Genomic DNA, 21,051 nt, shown 5'->3' with positions numbered 1-21,051 from the left:
CTTTTACACCAATTAATAAGGAGCAACTTCTGCAATGGTCTTCCTGTCTGTTTAGCACCAAGAAATTCTTTGGGTGCATACACACAACTAACCTAGGAGACTACTGACAAAATTGTTTAAAGCAGAGCCTAATTTGACCCAGTGGTTTCCAGTGCTCGGCACAGGCACTTAATTGTCAACTCCGGCTCCTATGACAGTGTGCCACATTGTGGCCCTGTTCATCTAATTTAGGGATCAGCACAACAACTGTTGTTTATGAATTCAATATACATTAAAAATGGCAAACACATGTCTCCCAAGCAATTCTCATAGCTATGGGGCATAGTATAGCTTGAATTGTCACATTTGTAGGAGTGAGATGGTTAGTAGTTGTGTTGGTAATGTCATTTGCAGTGCTGACAATGGCAATGACTGGTGCAAGCTGCTGTGGCTTTCTGAGGAGGACCCGACACTTGTGTATATACAAATTAAGCACTGCATAGTCAACTACCTAGAGGATGTGTGTGTTTTATATATATATATACATACAGAGTACTATACATGATAGTAATTGTCCTTGTTAATTTGCTTTGCCTTTGTAAAGGATTCCAAGAAACTATTTACTATTTTTGTATGTTTCGATCAGAGTGCACCAAAGGCAAATGAAAACAAACTGGGAATTGTTTTTTGAGGTGAAATACAGTATTTACAATGTTTTTGAGTTGCACAGCTGCTACATTTGTTGGGTGAGGTGAACGGATTTATTGTATAGCGTAAACTGAACCTCCATGCGCTTGGGTGGACTGATATGGATTCAGTGCTCGTGCAATATGGCATATACACAGCATTTATCCCAACATTAAACATATCCCAACAGCAGTGCAGACGCTGCACGCTCGTGAGCTTGCGTGAACACAGGCACTACTCCCCCGGGTGCTGTTCCTATGGTACATCCCAAGAGCGGATGCCTGCCAGCGGCCCCTACCTTTCTCGTTCAGTTCGTAGGTCCGGATGATCCTACGGGCGTTCTCCAGGGTGGCGCTCTCTCCCTGGTCCCGCAGGAACTCGAGCAGCTCCTCCACCGACAGGACGCGGTCCTCCCCAGAGTAGCGCTTAAAGATCTCCTCCAGCTCTGGGCGCTTCATGAGCAAGGTGCAGAACTCCTCGATCTCGTGCTCCTCTAGCCTGTCATTGCTGGATCGATCACATGTCTGTGGGCACATAGACAAGAAAGAGATGCATTGTTACCGTGTACTGCTGTGTTAGGGAAGACCTAGCGCCTAGAGTCACCCAAGGCTGCCCTAACTAGGATTAATGGGCTTCAGAGTTGGCAACGTTTGTGATGGAGCGTTTACTGGCTGGGGAGAGGGGAGAGGGTGGAGGTGCTAATATACGGTGTATAGGGGACTGTTTGCAGTATTCTATTTCTGGAGCAGGTGCCATACGGTTAACTCTCAGCTCCCTTTCCTCTTCAGAAAGGATTTACAAAGGCCGGGCTGCAATCGATATAGGACTCTGCAATTTATTAACACCAGCCTCTCCGGAGTGGTGTGGAGTGTCCAGCCAAGATACTTAAAAGTATAAATCCCACGTGAATGCATTAAGGGACAATCTTCCAAATATACTGTCTGACAAGCAACAGGTTTAACAGGAAGTTTTGAAGCAAACATACCAAATATTCCCATAACTGAGCGCCTGGTGCTGGCACATGCTACCCGAGAACATTGCGATTCCCAAGTACTGTGATCCTGAAATCAGTCCCCAGTCCCTTGTGGGATTTTGTAAGGTCAGTTGCAATCTCAACGAGGCCCTCAGACCCTCTAGTAGGCAGGGTTTCCATATATCCCTTGTAGCATCTCCAACTCTTGTAGCCCACCCTGCTGCTCTAGGTACTAGTGTTTTCCTGTATCCCATAAGGCGGTCTGGCCTTAAGCTAAGACGCTGGTTGGCCCCACACAAATCACATGCATTGCGGTCAACACTGCAATGAAATCCAAGTGCACACCAGGGAGCAGAACCAGCCTCAGATGGAGCAAGTCCGAGTGGGAGGCCCCTCACTCAGCACCGTCACTGTGGACATGAGCTGTGCAGAGGGGCCTGTGAGTGGGAAACCTTTGTTTGCAAGGTCACTGGGTGGGAAGAGCTGCAGCTCAGATGATGTGCTACACAACACCTCTATAGAAATATATGTACCCCTAGTGATGCTAATGAGAAGGAAAGCAGTGAGGTGGCCTTTAATCTGGCATCTTAATGCAGCGTTGACCTGGCGTTAGCCCGTGCACTGGAACCAAAAGATAGCCCTGGTAAAAATGCTCCAACCAGCCCCACTCACATCATTTTCTGTCTCTTGTGCAATCTATTTCCATCCATCTATTCGCTCTCTCATGGTTGGATTGAGATGAAAGACAGGCCCGGGCAAAAAGTGGGCCACATTTACATATTGCGCCTTTTTCCAAAACAACGCTTCAGTGTTTTACGTATTATAAAAAGAAGGGGGAGGTGGGTTCTATAAAAGAGGCATGTTTTCTTAACTTCACTGAGATAAAAATGTTGCCAGGACTCTGTGCACGGATTCGTTCACAATGGTGAACCACATCTGAATAAGTGGGCCACTTCTTCTCAGGCCCCCTGCCCCTGCTCAATCTGCATACATTAATGGGCCGGCCCAAGAAGAGACTGAGAACGACACCACCCTTGGTAAAAGGAAGGTTTTAGAGGCCATCTGCCTCCAGAAAGACCGCTCAGGCGACATCTGAACAGCACAGACACAGCCCAACTCGGCCACCACTCTGGCCAAAAAAAGCAACCCACAGCTGCAACTCAGATACTGGACTATTGCCCGGGTGCCCGGACCAATCTGACCCCGCTTACCGGGGAAATACCTGGTGGAATAAAAGGCCTGTCCGGCCCTGCCCACTGTGATGTCGTTTTTTCAGAATGCTACCCTCTGAAATTACAAAATCTAATTCTACCTTCTTTAGGGCAACCAGGCTTCCCAAATGTGGCCATTTTTTGCCAGAAGATCTGGTCAAGTTAAACACTTTCAGAAGAATACATATTTTCTTCATAGTAAGAGGTAATACTTGAACAGAGTGCAGCCCTGCAAGACGTGTTTGTAGTGCACCCCTCAAAAGTTGGACAGGCCTCATTACAGAACAACATACGCTGATTCGTCAAAATGCTAGAGGAAGCAAAAAATGCATCACACACCTCCTTCCCCAGTGACATCACAGGGCTGACTGCTTGTCCCATCTGTGCCTTTAACTGGCTCCTATTTGCTGCTGAGGAGCAGGCTAGGGAGGGGGGGAGGGGGTGGACAAGGTTTGGAAACTAAGCAAGTACGAATCTTTGTGTCGTGCTCACGTTCTGTTCCTGCTGCTGTTGATTTCATGAACCCTGAGGCCAGGAGCAGGGAGCACAGTGCCAGGACTAGCTCAGGACAAGCCAAGTGTACGAGTTGCTGCCCAAGGCTACACCTAATTGATATCCATGAAGGGTCAATCAATTGGCAGAGAGGAGGAGAAGCCATACTAAAATGGGGAACTGAAAGGTGTGTAAGAGAGGAAGTGACAGAAAACAAGGGAGGTGGGAAGAGGTGGAAGTCAGGACAGAAAGGAGAGATGAAGAAAGTTAAGTGAAAAGAAAAGTGTCTGAAAGACCCAAACGAAATGGGGAAAAGGAGCTGAAGTAAGAGACGGGTGGAGCAAATTAAAAGAAGAAGATAAACAAAAGTATTGAAACTATTTATGGAAACATTAGCAGAGGAGAAGAAACTTTGAAGAAGAGCAAGGCAGGTATATAAAGGTATGTGCCTCTAAGAGACAAAAGCAAAGGCAGCGGTGAACGAGTGCCTTGAAGCAAATCCTAAATTAAACATTTCACCACACATTTATAATGCTTTGAAGTAAAATATGATCAGATTGGATTAAATCCGTGCAGTGAGATGAAATCTCACAGCACAGACGTGTACATAGGCACTTGAAAATAGTCCTATCCCTTGAAGCAAAGGTTAAGTGGTCGCGGAGGCGGGCGTCCTGAAGGCACGATTAGAGGCTGTATGGAGAGAGCAGGCGCCTTGAAGCGAAGGATTAAAGGCTGGTACACAGCAGGTCCCTTGAAGCAAAATAATTAGCAGCAGGGGCGGCGCCTTGAAGAGGAGGATTAGAGGCAGGTGGAGACAGGCGCCTTGAGGACGCTGGTGGGGAGCAGGAGCCGTCAAGAGGCATGAATAGATGATTGAAGGTAGGTGGAGCACAGGCCCCTTGCAGAGGAGGACTAGAGGCAGGTGCAGACAGGCGCCTTGAAGAGGCTGGTGGAGAGCAGCAGCATTGATGGGATGAATTAGGGTTAAGTGGAAGGCGAGTTCTTGGTTGGGAAGGATTAGAGGTAGGTAGAGGGGGGCTGCCTTGATGGAAGGATTCGAGGTAGCTTGAAGGTGGGTGGTAGGTGGAGAGCAGGCATCTTGAAGAGGGCGACTGGAGGCTGTTGGGGAGCAGGAGCCTTCAAGAGGCATGAATAGAAGATGGTAGGTGGAGCGCAGGCCCCTTGAAGCGGAGGATCAGAGGTAGGTGGAAAACAGGTGTCAATCAAGAGACTTAGGAAGGTGGATTGGCCGAGAGGGAGGTGGAGAGGAGATATCTTCAAGAGTGTGAAGAGGATAGTGGGCGCCTTTAAAATCTGATGGGCGCAGTGCTTAGTTTGAGCCGGTGCTCGTAGGTGGGGCCCACCAGCATTCATTTTTGGAGACTCGCACTTATTTTTCCTCCAAAAACTTTTTTACAGAGCATAAGAGAGAAAAACACTGAATGGAGGAGAAATTGGAAAGACGGAAAAACAGTGACAAAGGAAGAAACTGAGATGAAAAAGAAGCTGCGAGAGTGAGATAAAGAGGCAGATAGTGTCTTGTGGTAGATTAAAAAGGAATCAAAACAGCAAAGCAGCCTTGGTATTTGGCACCCTGCCCTTCGACAGCACCAACCGCATGCTTTTTAGCAAAACTTGGACCGAGCACGTTTTTTTCCTACAAATTAGGCACTGTATGGGTGGCAATTACAAATATTCATGAGAAATTTAGAAATGGACAAAGGTTGACCCGAAAGCAGGAGGAATGGGCAAATATACGAAAGCAGACTTCAAAGAGGTGTGAAAAGTGTGCAAGAATTCAAGAATGGAGAGAAAGCAGTTATCACAGAAAAGTGGTAGGAGAAGAAAAGTGGTATCATAGATGGGTGAAGGTGCGCAGAATCCAGTGAATGCACACAGTACAGGTGCCTTATAGAAGTGGAAGGTTTTAAGGGCTCAAGCAATGTTGCAAGAAGAAGTGCTATGAAGGTTTGAAGGATTCAGGAAAGGCAGGGAGAAGAGGTAACGCAGGAGGGTAGGATGAAGGCAGGGAGATAGGACAGAAGACCGGGAGAACAGGTACCTTGAAGAGGCGGAAGGCATAGTCATCGTCCATGTCAATGTTGATCATCTTAAGCATGTTCTTGATCTCCTTGAAGCTCATCTTGTTGTCCTTGTTTTCATCAGCCTGATGCAGGTAGTCCCTGATCCAAATGCAGAGGAGATAAGGAAAACGAACATACCAGCCACACTGTCTTCTTGCACTGGACCTTGCACCTACCACCTCACCAAGCGTAGAGCACAGAAATTGTACAAGGCATCACAATGAATGCTTGAGGCACCTTTCTGGGGTGACCTCTGCTCAGATAGCTTCAGATGGAAATAATAGCTGCTCATGGTCTATAGACATAGATAAATGTATAAGAAAATGGAATGATCATATGCAGGATTGATACAGTCCTGGGGCTATGTACCTCCTTGTCTGCATACCTCTCTATGTGTGAGGCAGGTGAGTTCTGACCTGTATTTGGCATAGCTGACATTTTAGTTCTATGTGCATCTTGTTCCAAAAGGACACAACGCATTTCTGTTACAGTCACAGGATGGTTCGGGGGCATGTTTATCCCTTAAAGATGAAGAAATCCGACATACACACCTGGTGGGTGTGATACTCTAGAGGCTAATTAACAAGTGCCTGTCACAGCAGGGCAAACTCACAACTGTACACAAACATAACTCTCTAGGAGGCCTGCTAAATCCACACTCAGTCATGCTTCCCACATATACATTCTCTCCACTCATGTGGTTGACTCAAACTCATGTTGAGGTAACGCTCCATCCAGTGCTTAGTTTGAGAATGTGGTTTCCAGCGTTTGGCACCGGCACTTAATTTACAAAGGCGGCACTTATGACAGTACACCACATGGTGGCGCTACTTGTCTAATTTGAGACAACACACACACACACACGCACACTCTCTCTCTCAGAGGTTTTAATTTAATATACATTAAAATTGTATAATAACTGATGCTCAGGTCTTTCTTATAGATTTAGGTAGTCTGAAATTGCCAAATTGTCACACGTAGGCGTGTGATGGTTAGTAGTTGTGCTGGTCTGGCATTTGCAGCGCTGGCAAGGGCCATGGAAGGTGCAAGCTGCAGTGATCTCCTAAGAAAGACCCTGGCTCTTATTTTCATGCAAATTAAGCACTGGTTCAACCTCTCCTTCACTATGGGAAGGGGCACACCTCCTCCTTTCCTGGGGTACTATACACAGAGGTGTTATACACCTACTCTGGGAGGTAGCTCTAAAAAGGGTAAGTCAACAACTAATAAGTACATCTCCACCTGGGTTCACCTATATGTTATTCTCAGCCAAGAATGGTTGTCAGGAGGACATTGGGACTTTAGCATTGGCCATGGGCCAAAGTCTGTGGGAAGGTCCTACTCACTATCTGTGGTACGCCAGGGTCCTACCTATGATCCTGAACTTACCCTCCTAGGTTGGTAGCAGTGGGGATGTAAAAGTCCTCTGCATTGTAATGGATGTATACCCTTGCCCTGAGTGCCCCAACTGTATTAATGTCTGGATCCCTAATGCTGATTTTTATTGTAATAGGCGAACACAGGTCATGCGTGTGCGCCATAACATAGGCTTCTTTCAGGGACTGACATATTGTTTGACCGGGAGGGGTGTCCAAAGCGCTACCCTCATAGTGGTGAAAGGCTACGGCCTTTACCATGAGTTACGCAGCACAAGGACAGTGGTGAAAGCACACTGTGTGGTGATCAATAGAAGTCAACAGTTCCTTTTTACCTGTCTAACTATAGTGAGGCCTACAGGCCCACTCATTTAAAGTTCAGCTGCTGTGTGCTGAATTCACCCTTGGCCTACATCGGTTTGGTGTGAAGTGCAGCACAGTGCATGTGTGATATACATGTGCTGGGTGTATGGGTGCCTGAGAACAGTACAATACAGGGCTAATGCAGTACTGTGCAGTGCATGCATGTTATATGTATGTGCTGGGTGTATGTGTACCTGTGAGTGTTACAATACATGGCTGGGTTCCATTTTGTGCTTCAAGCATGAGGAAAGGAGATAAAGGAATCCCCCTAGACATATTCATGGATTTCTGCATTCTTGTAGGCTGGGTGGGACACACTGGAGAGAGTGTTGGCCAGGCTCCCCTGGTATACTTCAAAGGATGCTCTTTTATTCAGAGAGATGTCACAAGGAAGGAGTCCGGACACATCTCAGGTAGGAGTTGGGGATGATAAAAGAGTCATAAATAGTAGGGCTGAGGCCCCAGGCTAACCTTTTGATACACATATCACTATGGCTGACATCCAGGTGTGAGTTCCTCATCACTCCCATAGCCTGCGCTGTGGAGCTACCAGCTTTGGAGTCACTGCTGCTGCGACAGGCTGCTTACTTGAGGAAAAGAGGGCAGAGCAGTTGGCACTTCAAAAGACTATAAGAAGCGGAACTTGATACCCTAAACATTTTTAACAGCCAAGCAGTCAGTCGCGCTGTGTGGGCAGGAGAAGCTCTGCAAGACATCTGCCTGTGACCAGGACTGATGGCCACGGTCTGCTAGTTTTCCAGCTGGGTGAGAAGATATCAACCAGAGAATTCAAGACCACCTGCCCTGGACACTGGAGCACCAGCGCCTGCCTACTTACCAATAACGATAGTGTCCAGTGAGGGAGAGGAGAGCTTTGGAGGAAGCGAGGGCCAGTGGAGAATCCTGTTGAGTTGATTCCTTAGCGAGGTATGACGAATTAGCTGCTGCACTGATCAAGTCATTGCCCAAATGCAGGGAAAGTTGGCAACCCGCTTTTGCCAGTGGAGGACAGCTATGAAGTGATTTGTGATTGTTGCTGAACTGAACAGGTTATCCCCTGTGTGCACTGAGGAACTGGAGACCCAGTATGCCAGGAAGGGGCTGCTATGAAGAGATTACGTTACCGAGTGGACGGTAGTTTGTGGGCCGTGGAAAGCCTACAAGCCAATATGTCAGGAGGGGCCACCATGAAAAGACTGCCATGCTGAGTGGGCCTTAGCCATTTGCAGAGGTGAGCCGGAGACCTGGCGAGCCGTAGACCAGGTATGCCAGGAGGGGCCACTGTGAAGAAATCTGCTGTGTCGTTGGGTCGGAGCCTGTGTGCAGTGAAGAGACGTTGATCCTTATTGCCAGAGTAGGCCACCGGGACTAAGCATGAATTGTGACCTGGTCAGGATTATCACCGGAGGAGACATAGTTCATTTGCAGAGGTGTTCCGGAGACCAGGTATGCCAGGAGGGGCCACTGAGAAGAAATCTGCTGTGTCGTTGGGTCGGAGCCTGTGTGCAGTGAAGAGACGTTGATCCTTATTGCCAGAGTAGGCCACCGGGACTAAGCATGAATTGTGACCTGGTCAGGATTATCACCGGAGGAGACATAGTTCATTTGCAGAGGTGTTCCGGAGACCAGGTATGCCAGGAGGGGCCACTGAGAAGAAATCTGCTGTGTCGTTTGGGTCGGAGCCTGTGTGCAGTGGAGAGACGTTGATCCTTATTGCCAGAGTAGGCCACTGAGACTAAGCAAGAAGTGTGACCTGGGCAGGATTGTCACCGGAGGAGAGAGGCCACTATGCTGACTACTAGGGCCCTGTACTGTAACTGAGGAGTAGCATCAGGACTTTTGCACTCTCCCCCCACCCCCACCCATCATGGGAGGGACCAAATAACTTACCCAGCTTGGAGGAGCCAGGAAGACACTCTGGTAACTGCAGCTTTATTGTCAATCTCATTTGATTGCTTCTTATTCAACTGTTTTCCGTCCTCTTCTTGTGTTTGTTCCTACTCTGAAGTATAAACTCCTTATGGTCCTTTTGATTGGCTGACTTGTATCCTTCCTCTGCTCACATGTAGGGAACTATGTTTTCTTTTTCATTTAGTGCACTATGACAGCGCGTGTCTTTTATAGTTCTCTCCCTTGTTTGCTGCTCTCTCCCTGAAATACTTCACATGTGCTGTGTTGCTCTTCACCCCTCCCTACTTGTTTGTAAAATCACAGCAACATAGGTGTTTTGCTGTGGTATGGCTGAAGAGCATACTTTAGGAGTTGCATTCCATATATTCCATCAAAGGACAGACTTTGGCACACAAAGGCTTTTATGGAACTTGGGGAAGGGGCACCTGCTGCACTCAGCCAGCTGGCATCTGAGGCAGAATGTGTACTTAGCCCTAAAATCAGCTACCTGGCCTACTACAGAGGACCACACAGTTGAATCCTGTGCAAAGTAAATTAGGCCGCGGACTTGGGAAGCATCCCTCTTTACATTCTGACACCTCCTTATTCTTTCTTTTAATTCTGTTCATAGTAATATATTGGTATTACAATATGATTGTGTCTTGTAAACATATTTAGTGCCGTACTTGATTTGGCATATAAATAATACAAATAGAAAAGGGATTAGTAATCTATATTAAACATAGTCTTACTTTTCATGGATGTACCACATGGACAGAGTAGACAATTTTGAATCTTTGAAAAAACAGCGTCTCTGAAAAAAATATTGTCTCACTTTATGAGAGACAGCACCTTGGTTTGTTTGCTAATTTGGCGATACTACATGGAGGATGTGGATCCCATGCCAAGAAAAAATCTGTAAATTTAGTGATGGGATAAAACTATGAGCTTGGATTTAACATGAATAGCTGCTTTCAGGATCTTATTTGTAATCTTTATTCATAGATATCCCCGAAGATGTTATATATGTACTGAAATGCATTGGGTTTGTTTATATACATGATGACTGAAGAAACATGGATATCATTGGCCTTTCATATTATTTGTCATGAATACAACACTGAAAAACTTGCACTTGGAACTGCCAATTTTTTTAATGCAGAATAAGTAAAAATGAGCTCTATTTTAGCATGTAAATAATCATAACCGGACTTATGAAAGTTTTATTAATGTCAATGTCAAACGTGGGACCTGAGAACAAAGGCTCTTTAGTGATACTTAATGCAGAGTAAACATGCAAACTTGGAGCCTTTCAAGATAGCAGGGGGTGAGAGGGTGTGACAGCACATCAGCACATTTTTTGGCTCTAAAACAATTGAAGTCCAGCCTTGAAAACATCCGCACCCTGAGCTGTTCTTGCATCAAGGCTTGGTCCAGCCTTGCATAACCTGGCTATGAAGCATGCAGGACCACCCAGTGCCTGGGTGACGCTCCCTCACCTCTCTCTAGGGTGGGATCGTCTCTGGGATCAGATCCTTGCTTTGAAGTTCACAGGGCTTTTGATTCTCCACTGAACAATCCCTTCAGCTGCACAAACACACAAAGCAAGTCATATTGCGGGGGTGATGGTCAGAGTTCTTAATACCACACACGCACAGTGCAGTCATCATGGGAAACATCATGGACAGAAGATGAGTCTGCAATATCTGGGGGATGATCAACCTGAACGGGTCACTTTCAGAGGTTAGGAAGATACCACTTGGATGAGCCCTTGAGGGAGGGCGAACAAAGCGATACCAAAGGGAGGGGGCAAGGCTTACGAGGCACTGTACAATAGGTATAAGATGGCGGATGTATGGAGAGGCTGTAGGGGGGGGCACCCAGGGTCTTCAGGACCTGGGTAGCTACGAACATGCAAATATGTCCCCTTATATCCCAAGAAGCATGCTGTAGCATCAGCTAGCAAGCACCATCCTGCATTGTGCCGGTCAGAACATCACTTCTGGTCACAGCTCTCTCCACAGAAGAAGGGATAATGCCAAAAAAACAATCAATATGCCACCATTACACTGAATGGATGCTTTACTGTGCATAAAGGGCTACTGAGGCACTCTTTTGGCAGAGTAGGGATAGGTGACGTACCCACCTACTTCTTGCCCAAAAGTCTATTTATTGCAATACTGTTCCAACAGTTTTTCCCTAGTGGCGCTAAAGTGCCATTTGTCAACTACATAAATAGGAGTTGGTCTCCTTCTTGGGAGCGAGGGAATTGAGAAAGCTACTTTAACAACTCTACTGGGCCATAAATTAATGAGGTATAACACTAATGGGCCCATCCACGCCTTACGCAGCATGGTGCTGCGTACAGGCGCCATAGCTGCAAACAGTGCAAAGGATATTGGTCGAGTTTCTCCCGTTGGCTCATGGCCTCCACTCGCGTTATCAGTTTGTTCAGGCCACGGACCCATTGCTGGGCCTCCATCTCTGTTGGAGCAGCGAGGTCCAGGTTCCGGCGCTTGCCCTTAAAGGAGATGGTGAGGCATTGCTTCTCAGGGAAGGTGTGACCATACTTCTGCAGCCCCTCGGACTGGTGTCCCTCCCGGACGCCTTCAATATGCATCACTGAAACTGCAAAGAGATGAACGAAAGCATAGATGTGAGGCCAACATATGTAGTCTTTTGTACATGTGCCTCAACCTTTCAATATAAACATTCTTACTATGTAAATTTGACCTAAAACTGTTGTATTGTCTTACATCTCACCACTCATAAACATGTATACTCAATAAAAGGGAACACAAGTTACTCAAAAGCCTGTTAAAGGACGAAGTGGTATTAGAGCGGTAGACGTCAACAGCTCCAGAAACGTGACATTACTATGGAAGTTAAACCTACATGTGCATGTATATATATGTGCAACATATACATATATAAAGAGCAGAGTCCTACAATACCGCCTCTAACTTTTGTATTTGCATTTTCTCTATGAAAGTTCTGGGGTAAACCACTTCAACTTTGGATTTGGGGCTCAATTATCAGAACTTTAACAGAACTAAAATGTCAAAATTTTCAGCAATCTGTAAGTTAAATGCATTTAAATGCATTACAGGGCAAGGAGTCCTGCAGATAAGGAGGTGTTAACTATGCTTTCTGTAATCTACATAAGAGTTTTGGGTTAGGAACCGACTGTTAATAGCCTATTGCATAGGAACCAACAATGGAATATAAAACCCAATTTAGATTTTGCAAGCTACCTAAAAATGTTAAATGATTCTGTAAAAAGCACAAGTCACATAATGACCTACGACTGGCGGGTTCCAAAATCAGCCAAAGATTCAGCAACGGACAAAGGATTTGGAGAATGGAAGAGGCAGGCTGATTTGTTGACCACAGTGTGGCGCATAAGTTACTGTGTGAGTGTCTGATACACTGCTACAACTGACTCTATTTAAATGAGAAAGTTGCTGGCGCTGGTGGGCACAGTGTATTTCTTGCACTTTATCAGGTCCATTGGGAAATGGGTTTTTCTTTGGGCACTGCATTTTAGCATCACAAAGGATTTACCACACTTCCCACATTATCCACCATCTGTTGCATAATTTTCGGATTTCGACAAAAGAAAAAATTGTTCCAGCTCAGATGGGTAAAAAACTACTGCACCACAGGCAGTACCATACGGAGGTAAACCATTTGGAAAGGTTAACTGTTAATCTCTCAGATGCTAATTGCTGTATTCTGGTGTTAATCTGATTCCAATTGGGAAAAATGTTTACACACACAACAATGATATGACAAAATAGCAAAATATCAATGCCACCGAATGCTCTGCGCATGGTTGTACTTTCGAAGCCATGTCCCTTAATGGACCCCCCGCGGCCCTTCCCTACAACCTGCCATCTGTACAGTGCAGGACCGGGGAACCGAAGCAGCCCTGGCGAAAAATGATCAAACCAACCCTGCTCCCACTTCTCCTTGCACAACCTCTCTCTTTCCATTGATTCTTTCTCTCCTTTACCTTTCTGATCGCTCTCTTTCGATCTTACCCCTCCTTCCTTTTCTCCTTTGAAGCTTCTCTATGGCTGCAATTAAGCTCTGGGAGGTGGGGCGCTGAGCTTTCAAAATCAGTAAGTCACAATGGGGTAACCCAGTATCCCTCAGAACCTGGGCGTAAGTAGAAAGCATACAAATGGTTCTGTCGGGTATGTACTATTTCTTTAAGTTGTTCTGAATACTAAACAATATATATATTTTGAAGCGATTTCATCAAAGAAGAAAGAACATATACATTTTGAAGTGAGTTCATCTAGGAAAAAAGAATGTAAATCCAAACCATCTGGGGTAAATCAAAACACTTTTATAAATTATTTTCATTCATAATTACCCTGATTTCAATTATGGAAGGGCTGTACAAAGTACAAATTGGCGCATCAAATGTGAAGAAAGGTGACATTCAGTGCTCAGTGATATTTGTGAAGGTGTCAAATATACAGTGGTGTTTAAAAGGGGACAGGGAGGGGAAAGGAGGAGGGGAAAATGGCCAGTAGTACAAGGTTTTTAGGAACTTCTGAGGACCACATCCGTTGGTCTTCTCACAGAGTCCTTAAAGCTGGTCCAAAGGATTCGAGTGTCGACGTTTCAACCCTGGATAAGCCCTCTTAAAGGGTCAGTGCGGGTCTTCCTCAGGACTGGGAAAAGGGGGGCAGGCAGACAGACTCGAAGGGGGCCCAGATAGGCGCACCCCGCTGGGGTTTAGGCAGAGCCACTGGTTGGTCTGTGGCTGGCACGGGGTACTGTCTCCTTTGTTGGGTGTGTCTTTAATCGTGGAAGTTGCTCGATTTAATGCAATCAATTCATTTGTGAGGATGCTTTTCACATCGAGTGCAGATGGAGCTAGAAGAAATTGCAGCTTCTGAGCGATCCTTGTATTCATTGCAACCATTTGAAAGAACACATCCGGGCCTTGAATTGCCTGAACCTGTGCCATGAGAGTGGATTGAATCAAATTTGAGCATCCTCACGAATTAATTGATTGCATTAAACCAAGCAACTTCTACGATTAGACAAACCCAAAAAGGGAGACAATAACCCGTGCCAGCCACAGACCAACAGGTGGCTCTGCCTAAACCCCACCGGGGTGCACCTATCTGGACCCCCTTCGAAGCTGTCCCCCCTTGGAGTGTTGTGGCTCACTGGTTAGAGGCGGCACACCCGAGAGCAGAGGACGGCCCGGGACCAGGGTTCAATTCCTGACGCGGCAGGGTCGTGGACCAGGGTCAGCAGACTCGATAATTCTCACCTCGGTGCCTACTCTAACCAGGGATCACACTCGGCAACTCTGGGCATTAGCTTGCTTCATCTCCACAACGGCCCCCCACATACGCCGGGGATGCCTGGTTTCACCTTGGAGATACCCAGTAGGGACCATCTCACAGGGAAAGCCAGGACGGGTTCCTCAGCGATCTACTGCGCAGAGATACTCCTTCAGGAGTCGATTCTAGCGCATTACAAACCCACAATTAATTAATGTATATATATATATATATATATACATATATATATATATATATATATATATATATATATATATATATATGTATATATATATATATATATATATGTATATATATATATATATATATATATATATACATATGTATATATCTGATCCAATTGTGTAGCACTCAACCTCTGTGACGGCTAGAAAGAATGCACAAACTTCTCTTGCTTGTGTTATTAAAATGTATTTTCTCTCCTCTTTCAGTCATGACGCGTTTTGCCCGATAAAATGGCCTTGATCACCATATATATATATATATATATATATATATATATATATAGAGAGAGAGAGAGAGAGTGCGATTGAGAGAGATCTCTCTTTCTATATATATATAGAGAGAGAGAGATCTCTCTCTATATATATGTAAATAAATATAATACAATATACATATCTCTATATATAAATATATATTTATATATATATATATATATATAGAGAGAGAGAGAGGGAGAGAGAGAGAGATGTATGTACATTATGGGGCATATTACCAACAACTAGCGATAATTATCGCTATGTTGGTTTAGCGGCAATATTTTTATCGCCGAGCTGCGGCAATTTTCATCGCGTAGGAACCTTGCTATTATGAAGGTTTATCTCCTAAGCAATAAAAATCGGCCGAAATGCATGAATATCGCTGAAAAGTCAGCGATATTCATGCATTACCGACCTAATGCTCTTAGCCATGTTATCCACCTACCATTGGATAACATGGCTAAGAACTGCTATGGGGCAGGTGTTAGCTTTTGGAGATAGCGATGTTAGCGACTGTTTCCAGTGTCGCTAACATCTTGGCACGCCCACTGTGCATGTCATTAGTGATAAATATCACTGACATGCAAAGCGGGGCCCAAGATGGTCGCTATCTCCTACTAGCTGTCACTAACTGGTGTTAGCGACAGCTAGGTAATAGGGAGATAATTTTATCTCCGCTTTCTTGGCTTTTAAAGCCAAAAAAGCGGAGATAAACCCCCTTGATTATATGCCCCTATATTTGTGTGTGTGTATATATATATAAATATATATATAAATATATATATATATATATATATATATATATATATATATATATATATATATAGAGAGAGAGAGAGAGAGAGAGAGAGAGAGAGAGAGAGAGCGCGAACTGCAGCTTACCTACAATCAAATTAAAACAATGGGGCATATTACCAAGCAATAGCGATAAATATCGCTATTGCTTGGTTAGCGGGAAAATAATATCGCCGAGCACCGAGGATTTTTACCGCTGAGTTACCTTGATATTATCAAGGTTTATCTCAGAAGCGGTAAAAATCCTGCGAAATGCATGAATATCGCTGAAAAATGAGCGATATTCATGCATAATCGTGACAATGCTCTTAGCCATGTAATCCATCTTCCATTGGATAACATGGCTAAGAACTGCTTTTAGCAGGCGTTAGCTTTTAGAGATATTCGCGCTTAGCGCGAATATTTCCAAAAGTTGTTAATAGGAGTTAGAGATGTTAGCGACTGTTTTCAGTCGCTAACATCTTGGCACGCCCACTTTGCATGTCATTAGCGATATTTATCGCTGACATGCAAAGTGGGCCCCTAAATGCCCGCTATCGCCTACCAGCTGTCGCTAACTGGTGTTAGCGACAGCTTGGTAATAGGGCGATAAAATTATCGCCGCATTAGCGGGAAAAAGTCCCGCTAATGCGGCGATAATGCCCTTGGTAATATGCCCCAATGTCTTCATCCTAAAGAGCAAATTTCGCCCGGTAACAGTGTAGCATTCTTATCTAACTGCAGGGAACCTATATCCCTACGTTCTTTCCAAAGTTCACGCTGATTCTTCGAAGCACGGCGTGGCGGCGGTTCTGCTACACTAGGCAGTTCAGGTTCCCGGCTGTGTTGGAAATGTTTTCTGCGTGGGCTCAGGTACTGATTAGAGGTGTTGGTTTGCTCCTGTGGGAGCAGAGGTGTATAAATGAAAAGAGTAGCAGGCTTGTTCTAGCATGCTGGAATGAGTAAATACATCTCTGACAGAGCCTTGCACAAAATATAAGCGGTATTTCACAAATAGCCTCCTTCCTCGGAAACCCACGCGCCCAAAAAACAATGGCACGCGGGCCTGTCCCGCCACGACGCCTGACGCAGTGACGCTCCGGTGAGGAGGCCCAGCAAACACCGAGCCCGCTGGGTAAACAAGGGTCTAACGGTGGCGCGAGGCGTCTGAACAATAGGAATGAGTGCTGGAGGGGCTCCCTCGCGTTTACCCTCGCCGTTCGCCCACACAATACCTGTATGATGTCCATGGAGTCTATGGTGCCCGTTTCTATGTACAGGGCCTCTCCTGAGTGTACCAGATACCTTGGTTGCGTGTCTTTTAATAAAAAACAGCTATGAAAAGCCTGCTATCTATTGCTGTTTGTATTGGGTAAACCTGGCACTGAATGGGGCTGTGTTTGCTTGCTCTTTGCACAGCTAGGTTTTCAGACAATGCAGGATTACGGGTGCAAGTGAGCGGCACACTCTTTTAATGGTCTCATACACTGCCGCACTTCTGCCACAGAACTGGAAAGTCAACGCATATTTAAAGGCCACTCCTGGTCTGTAGTACAAATGTTTGCTCTTAAAATGCTAGACTTCCAGGAAATGCACTAGAAAGCTGAACATTATTCTGGTTTTTAAAACCTATCTCAATAGCGCTTTCAGACATGCAGGTATTTCTCCCAGAAGCGAGCTACATTCAAATTAAATGAATAATTGAAGATCATTTAAACCCAGACTCTGATTTCTCTTGTGGTTTATGTTTAAGCCTGGTTAAGCTTCCGCTGAGCTCTCTGTGCCCGCAGCCAGAAAGGAACTCTCCAAGCTCAAGCAAACCATTTGACAGGCTGGACGGGGCATACTGGACAGAGGGGAACCAGTGGAAGGCTGGGAGTGATCCATGGGGTACCTACACACCCTATCTGTTCAACAGTATGCCTACTCTAAGCTATCTGTTCCTCATTATGACTCTAGCTATCCGCTCAATAATGCACCCTTCCCAAGATAACTCTTCAATAAGGTTCCTTCAAAGGTATCTCTTCACTAATGCTGTCACCACAATCTATCCAACAGCGTATCTCCCGATTCTATCAGTGCAATATGTGCACCCTAAGCTATCTGTTCCATTAAGCCCCTCTAGGCTATAGGTTCAATATTGTGCCTTCCAAGCTTTTTGTTCAGTAAAGCAAGTCTAGGCAATCTGTTCAATACCATACTTCTACAAAGATATCTGTGCAATAATATACCCTTTCCAAGTTATCTCTTCAATAATGTACCCCTAAGATATCTGTTCAATAATGCTGCCTGCCCAAGCAAACTATTCAATAATGTGCCTCCCCAACTTATCTGTTCAATAATGTGCCTACCAATCAGTATTATACCTCCTCAAGCTATTTATTGAGTACTGCGGCTCTCAAGGTAACTGTTCAATAATGTGCCTTCCAATCTATCTGCTGAACAAAGCACATGTAGGCTCTCTGTTCAATATAGACCTCTCCAAATCTATCTTACTCTTCAATAGTGTGCCTCCTAAGTTATTTGTTTAATGAAGCTGCCTCTCCATGCTAACTAGTCAATAATGTACCCCAAGCTATCTATTCAATATATGAACTCACCCCTCTTCGGTTCAATAATGCATCTCCCGAAGATAACTCTTCTATTATAAGCCTCCCACCAACCCTGGCTCCATTAATTGACTTCACAAATTATCTTGTCCATTGCGCACCACCTCCTAACTAACATATTCTGTGGTATCCCTTCCTCAATACTTTATCTTCCTCAGGAAAAATGCTTGTCTGTACACCTTTCCGCAAGCCATATGTTTCATTATGTGCTTTCCTCAATCTATTAGGTTTTTTCTAAGATACCTCTACAATTGTGTTATTGTACAGCTGTAGACGGACAGTGCTTCCTTGTATGCCGCGATGTGCTCGAAGCAACTTAGATACAGGTAAGTCTGGAGGAAGGGGACACTGGAATTGGCAGAGGTAAGACTTTGGCCATCTACTTGGTGGGCGGCAATCCGTAGTTTGTGATGATCTGAAATTAAGATTTTGCATAAACACTGTATTTGGGTTCACATTTGTCAGCTTGTAATGCTGCGGTATAACAATTACATTTGTGCTTGGCTTTAAAGTGTCACAATCAGGGCATGTTTTCCTCTAGGTGCAATTGTTTCGATTTGTATCTATACCACTGAAAACATTACAGCTAATTTTATTTCGGTCCTTATCAGTACCACAAGTTTTGCATTTTAACATGTGTTACGTGCTGATGTCCCAACATAAAATTGATCTTAGCTGGTTCAAGATGCTCGAAATAAATATAGAATAGGGAGAAACACATTTCTAACTTGTTTTAATAAAATGTTGTGTTGTTTTGAGATATTCCAACATGGCACTTTATGTGGCTATAAAATGCCCATCTTGGTCTGTAGGGGTAACAAGCTGGAAGCGCTCCAACAATACTACGATTTAATAGCAATTGTTTTCAAAATCCGCTCATGCTGGACAGTTCAACTGATGGCCCTCTTGTATGGCTAATGGTATTTTCCAAGTGAAGAGGTGTGTTTTTATTGCACATTTACAACAGAATATGTCTCGAAGTTGTGCATGAATATCAGCCTGTAAATGACTTGAGAGAGTGAAACTCGGTGGGGTTATATAAAATGTGCATGTAGTCTTGGCCCCAAATTCTCTGGTTCTGTTCCAGACAGAGCCTTTGTGTGAAGTGATACTTCTCCCAGCAGGTAGCACTGGAGAGGTCTCTGATCTGGAGCAAAACAACATAGGCACAATGAAGTGTGAAATCCCTGTATCCGACTTTCATCAGCCTTACTCTACCAGTACAAAAAAAGGCTCTACCTAGAAAAGTCCTCACCATGAACAATAAAAACTGCAGTCCAATCTCTCACACTTAACCAAACTAGGAAGGCTCATGACAAAAAAAGTAATCAGCAGCTCCTTCCTAACAAGGCCCTCTTTGAATTTTAAAGGGGAGTCCTGTCTCCATTCTTATTTATTTATTTATTTATTTATTTATACCATTTTTAAAGCGCGCTGTTACCGGGCGGTGTCCTGGCGCTGAATTTTTTCTCTCTAATTTCAGTGTCTGGTCCCCACACTGGCCATAGGAATTCTGGAAATACACCTTCACGGTCTGGGGAGGCTGCCCTCGCCCAAAATCCTGTGCCATGCTAAAGCAGGTTCATCCATAATGGACACCTCATTTCTTTGCTAATTAACACTGTGACCCAACTTTAAGGGGATGAACATCATTAAGCATCCACTCCAGCATCTGCAGAATCTCTTTTTCAATTTTGCATTATTTAACCTGTATATAATCTCTTTGTGCAGCCTAAACTCAAGATATTTCACTATATGTGCGAGTGCCATTACTTTACACTTCCAACCCCTATGCAGGTCAGCTGTCCTTCCTTGCTGAAGCGATGATCTGATTCTGGTGCTAGCAAAAGTACCTAATATAGCACTAACTTGCATGCAAATAACGTTTCCTGCTACAATTTTTCATCTTAAAAGCGTATGCTATCTCAGAAAGTCTGTAAAATATTCCTAAAAACCCTGCAAGAAAAACGGACTTGCGGTAAACGTTTGATTGTTGACTGCCTTTTTTTTTGAAAGGCCCTCTCCTTCCTTTCCTTGCTCTCCATGTCTCCTCTCTCTGAGCACAGCCTACTAAGCCACATGCATGTTTGCCTTAATCTCTAACATTGTGTTTCTGAAAATTACCCTCACATCATTTCAAAGATCACCACCACTGCAACCTAACACTATCTAATCTCACTGTAGAACATCTATTAATATCGGCAACCATTTGCACGAATTCACATATTCCCCCCTCACTAAAGATTACAACTAAATCCTATTAATGTAATTTACCGCATAGAAATTTGAGTAAATGTAGGGATTGGTTTCCTTAAGTACACAAGACTCATCCTAATAACCAACAACCAACTCTGAAAAAGACCCTCTAACCTTGGTTTAGGAGCCCGGCATAAACTGCTTTAAAGCCATGTTAAACCACTTTAAACTGTGCTGTGCTGCCCAGTGTAAAGTGGGCTGTGCCGCCCGACATAAAGTGCCTCAATGGCATGTTAGACATAGTAATCACTATATGCATGCGATTACTATATGCTACAAAATGTAACCTTTCTGATACACAATAATACTAACACCATAACAGGGGTTGGACAGTCGATTTGAGTATATAAAGGCTGCATAATAATTCCCTTATAATGCTTGACACTCTTAAACTCCAAAACGGATACAGATCATGTCTGCCACCCAGTACTGTTACAGACCTGTCTACAGCAATTACCCCACCCATTAACGGAATTGGCATGGAATAACTGAAGAAATTTGCCACCTGTAGCTGAACAACAGAGGACTTTAATTTAGTCCACCACTGC

At 44.6% G+C, this 21,051-nt stretch overlaps 1 protein-coding gene across 1 annotated transcript in view; it reads right to left on the bottom strand.

The window, feature by feature from the left end:
• The window catches only part of PLCD3 (phospholipase C delta 3), a 338,775-nt gene that overhangs the window by 106,006 nt on the left and 211,718 nt on the right, over nt 1-21,051 (bottom strand). The window contains exons 3-5 of the mRNA XM_086923873.1: nt 11,455-11,683; nt 5,405-5,534; nt 965-1,190 (exon numbers count right to left, since the gene is read on the bottom strand). Coding sequence (XP_086779999.1) covers nt 965-1,190; nt 5,405-5,534; nt 11,455-11,683 — 585 coding nt within the window. The remainder of the gene's footprint in view (nt 1-964; nt 1,191-5,404; nt 5,535-11,454; nt 11,684-21,051) is intronic.

The sequence above is a fragment of the Lissotriton vulgaris genome, chromosome 5, assembly GCF_964263255.1.
Source record: "Lissotriton vulgaris chromosome 5, aLisVul1.2, whole genome shotgun sequence".
In the NCBI taxonomy this organism is placed as follows: domain Eukaryota; kingdom Metazoa; phylum Chordata; class Amphibia; order Caudata; family Salamandridae; genus Lissotriton; species Lissotriton vulgaris.
Note: the sequence above shows the minus strand (reverse complement) of the source record. Positions and strands in the feature narration are given on the sequence as shown.